Source organism: Egretta garzetta, unplaced genomic scaffold (genome assembly GCF_000687185.1).
Source record: "Egretta garzetta isolate BGI_Z169 unplaced genomic scaffold, ASM68718v1 scaffold9, whole genome shotgun sequence".
NCBI classification, from domain to species: Eukaryota; Metazoa; Chordata; class Aves; order Pelecaniformes; family Ardeidae; genus Egretta; species Egretta garzetta.
The window spans coordinates 3,340,254-3,356,030 of NW_009260763.1; the positions used below are offsets into that span (position 1 = coordinate 3,340,254).

The 15,777-nt window shown below is 39.6% G+C and overlaps 1 protein-coding gene across 1 annotated transcript in view; it reads left to right on the top strand.

Annotated features, from left to right (window-relative positions):
• Positions 1-15,777, top strand: part of COL12A1 (collagen type XII alpha 1 chain) — a 101,693-nt gene that overhangs the window by 10,721 nt on the left and 75,195 nt on the right. Inside the window, 7 exon segments of the mRNA XM_009646084.2 lie at positions 310-483; positions 1,311-1,601; positions 1,824-2,289; positions 2,291-2,370; positions 3,740-4,012; positions 5,720-5,992; positions 6,941-7,213. Coding sequence (XP_009644379.2) covers positions 310-483; positions 1,311-1,601; positions 1,824-2,289; positions 2,291-2,370; positions 3,740-4,012; positions 5,720-5,992; positions 6,941-7,213 — 1,830 coding nt within the window.

Here is a 15,777-nt window from a genome sequence, read left to right on the forward strand (position 1 = left end):
GTGGAACATACCAGTTGTGTTAATTTGATAGTAATTCTGTAGCTCCTACACAGAGATTAAGACAACTGACAAGCATAGTTTCAACCTTGGCATTATTGAAGACACCACATTATTTTCTCAGGTTGAAAATGGAGTGTGTCGCCTCAGAGCATTAATCATTATTTTGTAGTTTGATTATTGGTAATGACAGAAGACAGAACTGAATTAAACTCAGCTTTACCTCAGGATGTTCTGATACTTTATGAATACATTCACAAATGTCTGTATTTTGTGGCCACTTAATACAGCTCTGTATATTGCAACTTCTAGGAATCAAAGCAGCAGATGCAAAGGAACTCAAGCTAATTGCATCTCAGCCTTCACTGAAGCATGTGTTCAATGTGGCTAATTTTGATGGAATTGTGGATATACAGAATGAAATTATCTTGCAAGTGTGCTCTGGTGTTGATGAACAACTAGGTGAACTGGTTAGTGGAGAAGAAGGTGAGATATTTTATATAAATGTATTTATTGACTTCAGTTTATTCTGATGCATGTTTAAAGGGCTATCCATACTTCTTTTGCTTCTTTTCTGGAGTTTGATCTATTGCCTCATTTAGCAAGTGTGGAAAACTGTTCTGCATTTAAATGATGAAAGTTGAGGCCTGAACATGTGACGCAGTAGATTTGGAATAGCTCCATTATTCCATAGTTTCAAGGGTAACAAAATGATGTGCAGCTATCAGAGTCTCATACAGTCAATTTGGACACAGGCATCATTTCTGTGGGAAAAATGTACTAAAGGGAAAAACGCTGCTTGGTGAAGGGGCAGAATATGTAATAGGTTAAGAACCAAGGAATGCAAACGGGAGAATGCTGAGAAAACACAGACATCAAGCTGTATCACTGCAGCTTTCTGGCCCTGTAAAATTCTAAGTAACTAATCATTCTTTGACCAAAATGGCAGCAGACATGACTCCGCTGTTGTAGTGCTCTGCTCAGGTCTGCATTTGTTCACACTCTCTACCATGTTTCTGTGGGTGTAGCTTTTACTTCTGGTTGAAACAGTATTAAAGCAAGGTAGCATTTCTCATGGAACTTCTGCTACACTCGGGGGACCACAAATGCATTGTTCATATTTCTACCCTCTCACTGATGCCCCATTTGGACTGTCCTGTAACTCACTTGTGTTTATTTATGCTGAAAAAAAATGTGATTTTTTAGTAAAGATTAAGAAAAGATGACTAAATTTATCCCAGAAATAAAAATGCGCAAGAAAATATGTTTATAATTCTATTAATATCTGTTGTTTTTTTTTTTATTTCTTTCAGTGGTGGAGCCTCCTTCAAATCTGGTGGCAACTCAGATCTCCTCAAAATCTATTAGGATCACTTGGGATCCATCCACAAGCCAAATAACTGGCTATCGGCTGCAGTTCATTCCAATGATAGCTGGTGGAAAACAGCATGTACTGAGTGTGGGTCCTCAGACTACTGCTCTGAATGTTAAAGATCTCTCTCCAGACACAGAGTATCAAATTAATGTTTATGCAATGAAAGGACTGACCCCCAGTGAGCCAATAACGATAATGGAAAAAACACAACAAGTAAAAGTTCAAGTGGGTGAGTTAGGAACTACTATTTTATTTTCACACAGTACCTTTTTGTTGTTTAAACCTCTGATGCTTGTTTTAATATCACACCTTTATTATTTATGAGGCAGCTTTACTTAGAATGGTTTATTTCCTTTAGAAGCAACTGGGTATGATACATGAACTGCAGCTGCAATTGTAATGCTGTGGCTATTGAATATCTGTTTATAGTGGTAATTCTTTTTCTTTACAGAATGCTCACGTGGTGTGGATGTAAAAGCTGATGTTGTGTTTTTAGTGGATGGTTCCTACAGCATTGGTATCGCCAATTTTGTTAAAGTAAGAGCCTTTTTGGAAGTGTTAGTTAAAAGCTTTGAGATATCGCCTCGAAAAGTACAGATAAGTCTTGTCCAGTACAGCAGAGATCCCCATATGGAGTTTTCTTTGAACAGATACAACAGAGTGGAAGACATAATTCAGGCTATTAACACCTTCCCCTACAGAGGTGGATCTACAAACACAGGCAAGGCGATGACATATGTGAGGGAGAAAGTATTTGTTACCAGCAAAGGATCAAGACCAAATGTGCCGAGAGTCATGATTCTTATTACTGATGGGAAATCGTCAGATGCTTTTAAAGAACCTGCAATAAAGCTGAGGGATGCAGATGTAGAAATTTTTGCAGTTGGTGTGAAGGATGCAGTGCGTACAGAGTTAGAATTTTCAAAGAATATCATTTGAACTTACACAGTCTGTCTGCCTAAGGATTGAGCAAGAACTGGCTGCTATAAGGAAAAAATGTAAGTAACTACTATTACTTAGAGAAATGTAGGAAATGCAGCAAAAAAAGATCTGAACTAATGTTTTGTGCTTGTAGTTACCTAAATAATTGATATTGATGAAATTGTCCATATACAAATGATAATTTTAATAACTGGGGATTTGGTTCTCGTTTTCAAACAAAAGCAATAGGGGAAATAAATGGAGAAATGGAGATGAAAAAATTATTGGAGAAAATATTTTCCCCCCCCTCCCCCCGGTACCTGGAAAGTTATTAAAATGTGTGTCTATCTGGAATAACCTAGTGGATATGCTCTGCTTTTATACTCAATGTCTCAAGTAAAACAGTTAGTTACTAGGGCCATTCTTCTTTAGCTGCCCAAAGTCTAAGCTTCTCTTTTAGAACTTCAAAGGCAATGGAGCAACGCTGACACCTCCAGAGGCTGATCTGATTAATTTTTAGGGTAAAATGAACGGCCCTCTGAAATGGGTTTAGACAAGACAATTTGAGACAGCAGATGCTAGGTGATATTAATCTCAGTCCAACTGTAAAGACTGAAATGAAGTAGCACATGGAAGACTTCATGTGCATCCAAATTTGGTGAGCTTGGATAATGTTTAATATTTAAAAGATTTCTAAATGACCAGCTTTTGGTCATCTAAAGTTACTCATTAGTTGCACCCTCAGTGTCCCTGCCTATGTTTAGTAGAACATTTACACTGAATAGTCCCCAGTATTGAAAACCCCACTCTCTTTAAAAATAAGCCTTTTGTTTCAGGATAGCTTTGAGGAACAAACCAGCAAAGCAGCTTTTGTTTTAGAGGGCTCAAGCAGTCTTAACATCCCCACTGTTAGGCTGAGTAGGCCAACCAAAACAAGCCCAGGATGTCAGGTTTGTGTTTGTGCCTCATGTCAAGTTCCTTGTTTCTCCTTTGACTCCATTCCTGAAAAAATACTGGGATTTATGTTGTCCTATTTCTAATCTAGATCTGCAACCCCTAGAGGATTCTTAGTTCCCATTGAGGGCATAACGTTTTTGCTGTTCATAGGACATATGAAAGAGGGAACCCAACTTGATTATCAGATTGTAACTTAAGTTTTCATAAGTACATTACTTTTTAGATGGACTGTTCTAATTTGATATAGAAATTGTTGAGTTGGTGCTTTGACTCATTATCATATGATTTGAGACAACCTAGATATGATCTTCACGAATTTGATAGCTATAAGCCAGTGCAGAAGACAAATACTGTTGCATGTGCAACAAAATATCTGTTCAATTAGAATCAATCGAGTTATTGAGGGATATTTTTAATTTATTTTAGAGACTTTGTGTTAAAAATATTCTAGCAAGTATGCATCATCTGTGCATTTTTATTTCCATACAGCTTACGTACCTGCAAAGAATATGGTCTTTTCTGATGTAACATCTGACAGTTTCAAAGTGAGCTGGTCTCCAGCTGGACCTGAGGTGTTGTCCTATCTCATTAAATATAAAGTAGCAGTCGGTGGAGATGAATTCATTGTTTCAGTACCAGCTTCAAGTACTAGCTCAGTTCTCACCAACTTGCTCCCTGAAACTACTTATGCAGTCAGTGTGATTTCTGAATATGAAGATGGTGATGGCCCTCCCTTGGATGGAGAGGAAACCACCTTAGAAGGTAGGCTTCCCATTATTCTCAGACACAAAGGTCTCATATGTTCAAATAAGGAGTGGCTTTATTGAGAGAATGCGTGTATGTGGAACAGCTAGCTGAGGCTGAGAAGCTGTATTGGTATGCAGTATGAGAATAAAAATTATTGTTTCGCAATGCATTTAGTAAAGATATAAAATTCCAATATACGCCAACATTGAATTGTTAAGATTGGTTTTTATTTTGCCTGAAAGTTGGATGGATGCTGTGTTCCTCTTCAGTGGTCTATTTTTGAATGAAGTGTTGCATTGTCAATAATAAATTTATTAGCATGTATTAATCTTAATATACACTTAAGTTGGACTAGATGATCATTGTAGGTCCCCTCCAACTGAACTATTCTATTCTCCTATGCAATTTTCTCTGCCTACATCTAACTTACATTAATAGAAATTCTGGTTTATATACCATAGGCTTAAAGGGGGCTGTGGTTTTGGTCAGCTGTTTCTCATCAGAACTTCATGGGTCTGATCCAGTAATTCTTACTGTTTCAAAACTTCCACTGATGTCAGTGTGAGTTTATGTGACCAATGGCTGTAAATTTAAGCATGGTAGCTGTACTTTTTCTTTGTAGGGTTGCCATGATGAATTTCCATTTATTTAAAGGAGGATAATGACAGTACATTTGATTTTTCTATTTCAGTAGTTGAATACTCTGTCTAGTTTAAATCATGCTTTTTAAAATATTGATCCACTCTTTTTTCATTATTCCATGCTGTCAGTTGTGACCTTTGGTGACGCGAATGGTTCCAGGGAGAAAAAGAAACAGCATGGAAATTTTGTTAATTGCTCTTTTCTCTTAGGATTGATAGAAATACACATTTATAAAATAGCTTAGTTTGGATGTTAAGTTTGGAAGATACAGATTTCACTGTTGGTGTGCATATTTCCATGACTGTACCAGTCAGAATGTTTTGGCCGCACATAACTTCCCCTTAGGAAAACAGACAAACTCTTGGCTGATAGAATATGTAGCTTGTGGTCGTAAAGGACAGGAGAAGGAATAGCTTTAATAAAAATAATCAGTGTTCCTGTGTTGTAACTGATACTGCCTTAAATAATTGTCAGCGTCTTGATCTGATGAAATCGCAACATGTCTGAGAAGACAGAGTTCTTCTGCAGTCATGTAAACATTAGCATCTCTTCATGCAGATCTAGCTAGCAATTTGGGCCAGACAGCTTTCTTGGCAACTAAATTTGGTTTCAGGCTCTTAAAGAATTTGGAATAGAGTATCATGTTTCTGATGAGTAGGAAACAAGTTTGCTTTTTTTATAGCTAGGATTATTAATTGTTCCACAAATGTGGCAAATGGCCACAGCAAAGAAACCTATAGAATTTGTTGCGTTAAGAAATTTCCCCACCATGCCCAAGCATCCCTTATGCAGTTCAGTTCTACTGTTATTGCTAAACACAGTCAGACTGTCTTAAGTTTCAGAAGAAAACTGGGCTTAATGTACTTTTGGGGACAACCTTGTTACACTGCTGATTGTAACTCTGGCCCTAAATTTTCAGAAAAGACTAATAGGTTTTGTACCTTAAAACAATGGGAGGGCAATATAAGCTGGTGTTTTGGTAAACTGGATGAGCTAAAAGAATGGTTGGAATGGTCTCACTTCAGATGCTACTTGAATAAAAGCAAATATTTACAAATTATATGTGTATATTTTTTGTAGTTAAAGGTGCTCCTCGAAACTTAAGGATAACCGATGAAACTACTGATAGCTTTGTAGTTGGCTGGACTCCAGCTCCAGGAAATGTCCTACGGTATAGGCTTGTATATAGGCCACTTACTGGAGGAGAAAGGAGACAAGTGACTGTCTCAGCAAATGATAGATCAACTACTCTGCAGAACTTGATCCAAGATACAAGATATGAAGTGTCTGTCATTCCTGAGTATCAGTCTGGGCCTGGAAATTCGCTGAATGGATATGCAAAAACTGATGAAGGTACATGATCAATGCTGTGAATGTAGTAAGCTTGAGGAGAACTCCCTGCACGCTGACATTTTCGTACTGAAAAGAGAATAACCCATATTGGCCATATGTATTATCCCAAGTGAACAGGGAATTATAAAATTGCTCAAGCCCAGTTGAGAGGTAATTTAAGACAATATAATTTATCAAAATGGTAATATTTCATTTTAAAATATAGTATACTGGACCTGCAACACCTAATATGGCAAGGTAATTTGGGTGAAGAATCTACCTCTGTTTAATTAACTACCCTGATGATTCTTCATATTGTCAAAGATACAAATTATATTTCTTTTCAGCAAATTCAGACCCTGTTTGCATTTTGTTCTGAATGGTTAGCAAGGAATGAATGAAACATTTAATTTACTAAAGTTATCACTGCAGCCTTAACTTGTATGAAACTGCATGATCTTTTGACATGTTTTATTAAACAAAATCTGAAGAGTACAGAGACGTTATGAATGTCCTGGTCACTGGTGAAACTTCACAGAGATTTTAAATATTAGAAACCAGACAAACTGTCATCAAAAAGAACTCTGTAGGAAACCATAATATGTTAATTTCACATTTCATTGGTGATCTTTGACTTGATTCTGCAGACAGTGACTTCAACATGGATCTTGGCATGTTGAAGTTGAGCATATATTTAGGTGCTAGTATGTATAAGTGTTCCAGGATTGAGGCTGTAGTTTTAATAGAAAAAAACAGGAGCAAAAAGACTTTATTGTGCGCTTTTGCCTACGGAGGGTGGGGATGGAATTGTACAATCCTGATTATAATAAAGTTATACTGTAACAGTGTTAGTACAGGCTATTTAGGAACTTTTTTTCATCATTAAGTCTTATGTTGTGGTAACGTAAAAAATAAACCAAGAAATGAAGCTTGCTTCAACTTATTTCCAACATCTTTTGACATGTGCAGTCCGAGGACATCCAAGGAATTTGAGAGTTTCTGATGCTACAACATCAACAATGAAGCTGTCTTGGAGTGCTGCTCCTGGCAAAGTGCAGCAGTACTTCATAACATACACTCCAGTCGCAGGAGGTGAAACTAAGGAAGTGACTGTGAAAGGTGACACTACCTCTAAAGTGCTGAAAGGCTTAGACCAAGCCACTAGGTATGCACTGACTGTGTCTGCCTTGTATGCCTCTGGAGCAGGAGAGGCCCTTTCTGGAGAGGGAGTAACACTTGAAGGTAATTATTTATTGTTTCTGTACAATTGTTCATTTACCTGATTGATGCTTAAGGTGTCTTAAAGTGTGCTGTCTTCCTGAGTTTTCTGTAGAAGTAAATATGTGAATGCAAAACAGGCATAAAGACATTCTGTGACTCTACAGGGATTTTACAAACCTACTGTCCATCAGAGAAAACAGCGAGGTCAAATCAGTGGTTGTGGAGGGGACTCTGGGTCTCTTGAAAAAGGTATTGCCAGAAGCACCAGCCAAAATCGACTGTACTTCCACACCAGCCTCAGTGAAATATTTTGTCTTATAACTCTCAATATCTGAGCAGTTCTAGCGGCAGATTGTTCTTAATGTAACAGGTTTAATTAAGGGGTTAAAGTATCTCATCCGTTTGAAAATTTTCAGGGTTTCTACTGTACTGAGACTGAAAAATGTTCAGGGACCATTTTTGCATTAGAGAAGCAACACCTAATCTGGGCATAGGAATAATGAATCATATCCTCCTTTTAACTAACAGGAGTAAGAACTTGGAGCTGAGAATTAACAGAATGCTGGCAAAAGCCTAAGTCTGAGCCAAAGACTTTCTTATAAGGAGGGGAGGTGGCTCTCACTTTGCCTTCGAGCAGAGAATTTCCCAGACTACTTCTCTGTGAGCATTCTCAGTGTCATCTGTTAATTGTCAGGGGATAGGGAAAGCTGCCTCTTAGGCCATGAAAGGAAGTGTGACTGTGCTCTGTGTTGGCCAGGTATGTATTGCTAAAGTCTGGCACTGCAGCTGTGTAAGCATGGCTCTTGAAAACATCTTACAGATGAATTATGTAGAATTAAAACTCGTCCATTGACGCTAATGAAGTTATAGTAGGAATATACTTGACTCTCAGTTTCTCCATCAATTTAACTTTTGTTTATGACATAGGTTAGGAAACAAACCAGAAAACTGATTTTAAATAGGAAACTGTAAAAAAAAAAAATCAAAAAAAAATCAGTTCCAGTAATTCACCAACGCGCTGAATTCATCCTATTAACATTTGGGCACTTCTTTGAACACTGCAGTTTGCAGCATGGACTCTCTAGGATTCTTCTGTGATTTATGAAGAAAGGCAGATACTTCCAGAAGGCAGGTAGTCCATCTGAGATCTCATTTTCCCTTCAAAGGAACATTTCTCTGTCCATTGACTATAGAAGGAGGAACTGAGAGCTAGGCACCAACCCCGCCTGCCCCACGACTTAAGTCTCAGACAACAATCCAATCATAGCATCGTTTTGATTGGAAAAGATCTTTAAGATCATTGAGTCCAACCATTAACCTAGCACTGCCAAGTCCACCACTAAATCATGGCCCTAAGCACCACATCTACACATCTTTTAAATAACTCCAAGAATGGGGACTCAACCACTTCCCTGGGAAGCCTATTCCAGTGCTTGACAACCCTTTTGGTGAAAAAATTTTTCCTAATACCCAATCTAAACCTCTCCTGGCGCAACTTGATGCCATTTCCTCGTCCTATCACTTGTTACTTGGCAGAAGAGACTGGCACCCACCTTGCTACGCCTCCTTTCAGGTTGTTGTAGAGAGCAATAAGGTCTTTCCTCAGCCTCCTTTTCTCCAGACTAAACAATCCCAGTTCCCTCAGCTGCTCCTCACAAGACTTGTACTCCAGACCCTTCACCAGCTTTGTTGCCCTTCTTTGGACATGCTCCAGCACCTCAATGTTCTTCTTGTAGTGAGGGGCCCAAAACTGAACACGGTATTCAAGGTGTGGCCTCACTGGTGCCGAGTACAGGGGGATGATCACTTTCCTACTCCTGTTGGCCACACTATTTCTAAAAACAATCCAGGATGCTATTAGCCCTCTTGGCCACCTGGGCACACTGCTGGCTCATATTCAGCTGTCTGTCAACCAGTACCCCCAGGTCTTTTTCTGCTTGGCAACTTTCCAGCCACTCCTCCTCAAACTTGTAGCATTGCATGGGGTTGTTGTGATCCAAGGGCAGGACCCGGCACTGAGCCTTGTTGAACCTCATGCAATTGGCCTTGGCCTATCACTCCAGCCTGTCCAGATTCCTCTGTAGAACCTTCCTACCCTCAAGGAGATCAACACTCCCACCCAGCTTAGTGTCATCTGCAAACTTACTGAGAGTGCACTCGATACCCTCATCCAAATTAAGATACTAAACAGAACTGGCCTCAATACTGAGCCCTGGGGGACACCACTTGTGACTGGCCACCAGCTGGATTGAACTCCATTCACCACAACTCTTTGGGCCCAGCCATCCAGCCAGTGTTTTGCCCAGCGAAGAGTATGCCTGTCCAGGCCATGGGCAGCCAGTTTCTCCAGCAGAATGCTCTGGGAAACTGTGTCAAAGGCTAACTGAAGTCCAGTAGACAACATTCACAGCCTTTCCCTCATCTACTAAGCAGGTCACCTTGTTATAGAAGGAGATCAGGTTAGTCAAGCAGGACCTGCCTTTCATAAACCCATGCTGACTGGGCCTGATCACCTGGTTGTCCTGCATGTGCTGCATGACGGCACTCAAGATGATCTGCTCCATAAGCTTTCCTGGCACCGAGGTCAGACTGACAGGCCTGTAGTTCCCTGGATCCTCCTTCAGGCCCTTCTTGTAGATGGGCATCACATTTGCTAACCTCCAGTCAACTGAGACCTCCCCAGTTAGCCAGGACTGTTGATAGATGATGGAAAGTGGCTTGGTGAGCACTTCCACCAGCTCCCTCAGTACCCTTGGGTTGATCCCATCTGGCCCCATAGACCTGTGTGTGTCTATGTGGTGTAGCAGGTCAGTAACCACTTCCCTTTATGTTATGGGGGCTTCATTCTGCTCCCTGTCCCCATCTTCCAGCTCAGGGGGGTGGGTACCCCAAAACCAACTGGTCTGACTATTAAAGACGGAGGAAAAGAAGGCATTAAGTACCTCAGCCTTTTCCTCATTCTTTGTCACTATGTTTCTCCCTGCATCCAATAAAAGCTGGAGATTCTCCTGAGACCTCCTTTTGTTGTTCATGTATTTCTAGAAAAGTTTTTTATTGTCTTTTATGGCAGTAGCCAGATTAAGTTCTGTCTGGGCTTTGGCCCTTCTAATTTTCTCCCTGTATAACCTCATAACATCTCTGTAGTCCTCCTGAGTTGCCCGCACCTTCTTCCAAAGGTCGTAAACTCTCCTTTTTTCGCCGAGTTCCAGCAAAAGCTCTCTGTTCAGCCAGGCTGGTTGTCTTCCCTGCTGCCTTGCCTTTCAGCATATGGGGACGACCTGCTCCTGTGCCTTTAAGATTTCCTTCTTGAAGAAAATCCGGCCTTCCTGGACTCCTTTGCACTTCAGGACTGCCTCCCAAGGGACTCTGTCAACCAGCCTCCTAAACAGGCCAAAATCTTGTCTCCGGAAGTCCAAGGTAGCAGTTCTCCTGACCCTGCTCCTTATTTCTCCAAAAATTGAAAACTCTTATCATGTCATTATTGCTATGCCCAAGATGGCCTCCAACCATCATATCACCCACAAGGCCTTCTCTGTTCACAAACAACAGGTCCACCAGGGTGCCTTCCCTAGTTGGCTCACTCACCAGCTGTGTCAGGCAGTTATCTTCCACACAGTCCAGGAACCTCCTAGACTGTTTCTTCTCTGCTGTATTGCATTTCCAGTAGACATCTGGTAAATTGAAGTCCCCCATGAGAACAAGGGCTAGTGATTGTGAGACTTTTCCCAGCCACTTATACAATATTTTGTCTGCCTCTTCGTCCTGGTTGGGTGGTCTATAACAAGATGCCCACCATGATATCTGCCTTGTTGGCCTTCCCCCTGATTCTTACCCATAAACGCTCAACCTTATTGCCACCATCATTAAGCTTTAGACAATCAAACCACTCCCTAACCTACAGGGCTACCCCACCACCTCTTCTTCCTTGCCTATCCCTTCTGAAGAGTTTATGGACATCTATTGCAGCACTCCAGTTATGTGAGTCATCCCACGATGTTTCTGTGATGGCAACTATATCCACCTACTTACACTGAGACGGGGTGCAGCTGTTGGAGAATCAGGAACCTTGCAATTCATGTTGAAAGTTCCCTAACTCCTTTGCTTTCCTGCAAGATTCAAAATGCTCCTTTTGTAGGAGAAAAGAACCTGTCTCTTGCTCAGTAGACTGCTGAGATCCAGGTAAAGGAGAACAGGTAGCTGGATTCTGCCCATATCCTCTAGGAAAGCCAGAGGTGATCAGGACTTAATGAACTTCCTTGGTGGTGGTGGTGCTGCCACTTCTTTTTGTATGATATTCTACTAGGTCTAATGTTTTTTTGGGCGGAAGAGAGAGCGTGGAGTTGTAGGCCTTAGTCTGGGAGAGTTTGAATTCATGTCTCCACATCCCAGCAGATTCACAAGGGTGTAGTGTATGCTGGGGAAGAGTCTCCTTTACTCTTTCCATTGAACCTGAGCCACTGTATATCCAGGAATGCACATTTCACTCTCAGATCAAGAGCAGACTGGATCCCAGGTGGACAGAGGAGCCTGACATCCCTGCTTTTTTATCTGTGCTGTCAATGGAGAGAGGAATGCCTTGGTCTTCCTCTGCAAATCTTGAGAGGCCTCTGTCTCTCTGTTAAACAGACTGAATTGTCCACTTTTGTAGGGACATGACTCAAATTTTAGTGAAGGCTGACCAAGTTAACTGTTTACATTTGGTGAAAAGGCTTTCCTTGAGTATCTTTGTAGTAAATCCATGAGAGACCCTTTATTAACATAGAGCTCTGGAGAGATCAAGTGTGTTTCAAATTCATAAAATAGGCTTAGCTTTTTACACTATCGTAAAACTTGAGCAATAGAAAAGTCTTTTAAGGCATTGCCTAGAGCTTCAGTTAAAACACATACTAAAATAGAGAGAGCAGTAAATGAAATACAGCAGAACTGAAGAAATGGAATCATCAGAAAACCAGAATTCAGTCTCAAGGTAGATACTCTCTTGTCCTTTCAGTGCTCCCCCCTACCCCCAGGAGGGCTCTGACTCTGATTTGGACTTTCTGCAGCGATAAATTGTCAATAAGAAAAAACATTCTGAAAATCAGTTAAAGAATTTAAAAGGATATTTCACTATAGCTCAGGAATGGGTTTCTATGCAACCAGATGGAGTTTAAAATAGATGTTGCACTTAAAAGGACACAGAAGTGTTCATGTAAGAGGTTTTATTCTAAGCAATTGAATAAAAAACTTAGGTGAAAAATTCTGTGACAGATTTTGTCTTGGGATAAATATGAATAAATGAGCACCCTGTCACTTAACTGAATTGCATATTATTCAGTTCCTCAGCTGAGAGAAAACCAAGTTAAAATTACTTTTACCATTTTGACAGGCATAGCTTTGTGACTGAAATGCATATCCTTTGAAGAGTCAGCTGGATTTGAAACTCTTATCAGCATGTACTCCAGAAAAAAAAATACTCTTTGTATTAAAGCTGTCTATTAAATTTTTCTTGGTTAGATAAAATGTTAGAAAGAGAGTATACAGATGTCAGTCATTACTGGGTGATCAAAGGTAAAGAATAGAATACAAATTTCTGTTTACATGACAGCAGAGACCTAAATCGTGATGTTTCCTCATGAAACATGCGCTGTGCATTTCAGTAATCAGCCTATCTGCAGTTTCATGGGGTAATAAAAATACTTGAATTAGGCCAAAACTCTTTGGACACGGTCCATAGATATTTTGAAAGACTCGCTGGTATGAAAGGTTCTCAGAATAATCTGTTGAAGTACATATAAGACAATATTGCACTGTATGGTACTGTCTTACCTCATTGAAGGATAAAAAGACAAAACCTTTGAGGAAAACCAGACAATTAAGAATAAAAGGGTTGCCATTTTGGAACTGAAAGGTAACATTCAAACTTCAAAGGTTACTATAGAAGTTTACTTAAAAAAGAAATCATGCTGCCTGTGAAGCTAAAATAAATATAGTTGGACTCGGCTGAAAAGTTACACAGGTTAGTGAAGTGAATACTTGATTAACTATTAGCTGAAATAGCTTGTCTGACTGGGGCTGGGAATGGGACAGATCTTAACTCCTGGAGAAATAAACTTATCAACAGTAATGACAAAAAAGCTGTGAAAGGAAGCATAAAAAAAGTGTTTAGTATTTCAGTTAGTTTTTCCGTGAGCTGTAGCATCTGAGAAACAAAATAGTGTGGTGTGTGTTTTTCATTGCCAACTGCATTGAAATACTGAGCACTTAAGTATTTTCCTGTATCAGGAATCCCAGTGGGGCTTACTTGATGTCTTCACCATATGAATTCTCACCAATGAATTCTATTCAGTCAGTGATGCCATAGTTGCTGGCCACTTCAGTTCATTATCATATTAAGAGCTACACTTGAAATTGTCTTTCAAACTGGACAGCTGTTAGTTTATGGTATTGATACGTAGTCTAAGAGAAATCAGTTTGGGTGTAGTGAACATTTCGGCACTAATAGGAAAGTGATAAAAGAGGAGCTGGATACAGTAGCTTCTCCAACTATTGTATACTCAAGTGGCAGGAAATGAAAAATCCAAGCTCTCAGATGTTTATGGAATTTTACTGAGTCACTAAATGGTCCCCTGTGACTAAGGGTGTAGACAAACATTCTTACTGCCTTCAGTAATGATTTATTTTGCTCTGCAAGCGGTAGGAGAACTCACATGGGCAGTTACTGTATCTTGGTTGCAAAGGTAGCCTTCAACACAGAGAGAAAACTTATAATTTTTTAGACTGCTCTAATATGATTTGGAAGAACATGTCTGCCCGAGCATTCATTGAAGGTCCTTCAGTTGTGTATGTTATCTCCAATATATCTTGGAGCAGTTAAATTGCTTTTGGAAGTTCTTCCTCTGCTTTGCTCTGCACGGCAGTTTTTCAGTGTTTTGAAGTGGCTTGTTTGTTTCAGGATACTCAGAAAAATCAATCCACACAAACCCAGCAATCATTCTGTGTACTCGATATCATTTACCAGCTGGGTAATTTCTGCTTCTCCTTTTGTTTTTGCTAAGTATATGCTTGCCCTTATTGTTTCTCCGTATAGAACAGGGCAAATATTCCTCCAGTAATCTCTTCTATAAACTGTTTGCATAGCTATCTGGTCCAGCTCACAGATAAACACATGCCAGAGGATCAGAATTTTATGAACTCTTCACAGACAACATGGTATAGAGAGTTTAGCAAATGAGTAATCAGAAAATTACTAATTTCTGAGGGTGCTGTTCCATACCATACAGGTAACTGTTATTCAGAGAGAATAGGTTTATTTCTTTTTTTGTGTTTGCTGACCTGGAAAAGGGAAATGGTGTTTTTGACCCTTTGTTAAAGGAGTGTGCTTTCCTTCTTCAGTAATCCAGATTTTAGGAAATTTATAGTGGTCTGATCTTTTATACAGCCTCTCTCAGTCACTGGCTGATTTTGTCTGCAGTTATGAAGTAGCATCCAGAGGTGAAAGTTCTGGAGCTTTATATTTCATACTGCATTAAACATAATTGTATATGCAAAATATGTGCTGTAGAAAACTCTCCACTTTTATCCTCTCGCTCTCAAACGTGCATGGTGATCCATCACTAGGCAGCTTCGTTTGACCTTCTATAAAGGTGCCATGGAAAATTTTCCTCAGATCCATTTTGTTGGTTGTGATTCCTCTCAGCTCCTGCAAAGTCATTAAACCCGCTAAAGTAAGCTAAATCAGTGCAGGCTACCATTTGCTGTGTGGTGGAACAAGGCTTGTGGCAACTGGGGGAACTAAACAAATTAACACTGATGGTTATATTTGATGGTACGTAATACAGACTGAAGAATAAGCAAGAAACATCCACAAGAATGCCTTAAGGAAAAGTCTCCCTCTTATCCCTAAAGACCCCAAAAAAACCATTTGGCTTTCATTTTTTTAGGGGATCATATGATCTTACCCAAGTCATCATATGTTAGAAATAAAATACAATGATAAACATGGTGAGGGCAGTAAGTGTAAGTGCACCAGAGAGTGAGCAGTTTGCAAGAGCTACTGTTTTTCTAATCTGTTTTTTAATAAGAGAGGTGGTTGTAAGTCTGGCAAGAATTTGGTTTTCTGCTGAAAGGCATGCTGTCACATGAAAAAAACATACTGTACATTAGCTGCTAAATAGATTAACTTCCATAATTTCCAGTTGTTTTAAAGAGAAATAAATGCATTGCTAGATTAAGCAATCTACACAGAAATGTTTAATACTAATGAATACCTGAAAAGTTTGAAAGCTGCAAATCTATTTTGAGTGTCCTTTTGTTGGCAGTTGTGTATTTTTCAGAACAGATTTAAGAATATTTCAGTTACTGACCCTAAGCTGGGGAGTCATTCCACTCTTAAATATGAATTTCAGAGAAATTTAGGAAAAAAGCCTTTTTTTTTTTCCCCAGAAAAAGATTCAGTGATCAGATTCCCATCTTGCTTGCACTGAGAAATTTCAAAGTATTTCCACTTTTATCAGTAAAGTTCCTAGGCTAGAAACACTGTTGGTGTAAATGGACACAGTTCTTTTGAAATAAATGCGACTGCTAGGCTACATTAGCAGAGATGTCAA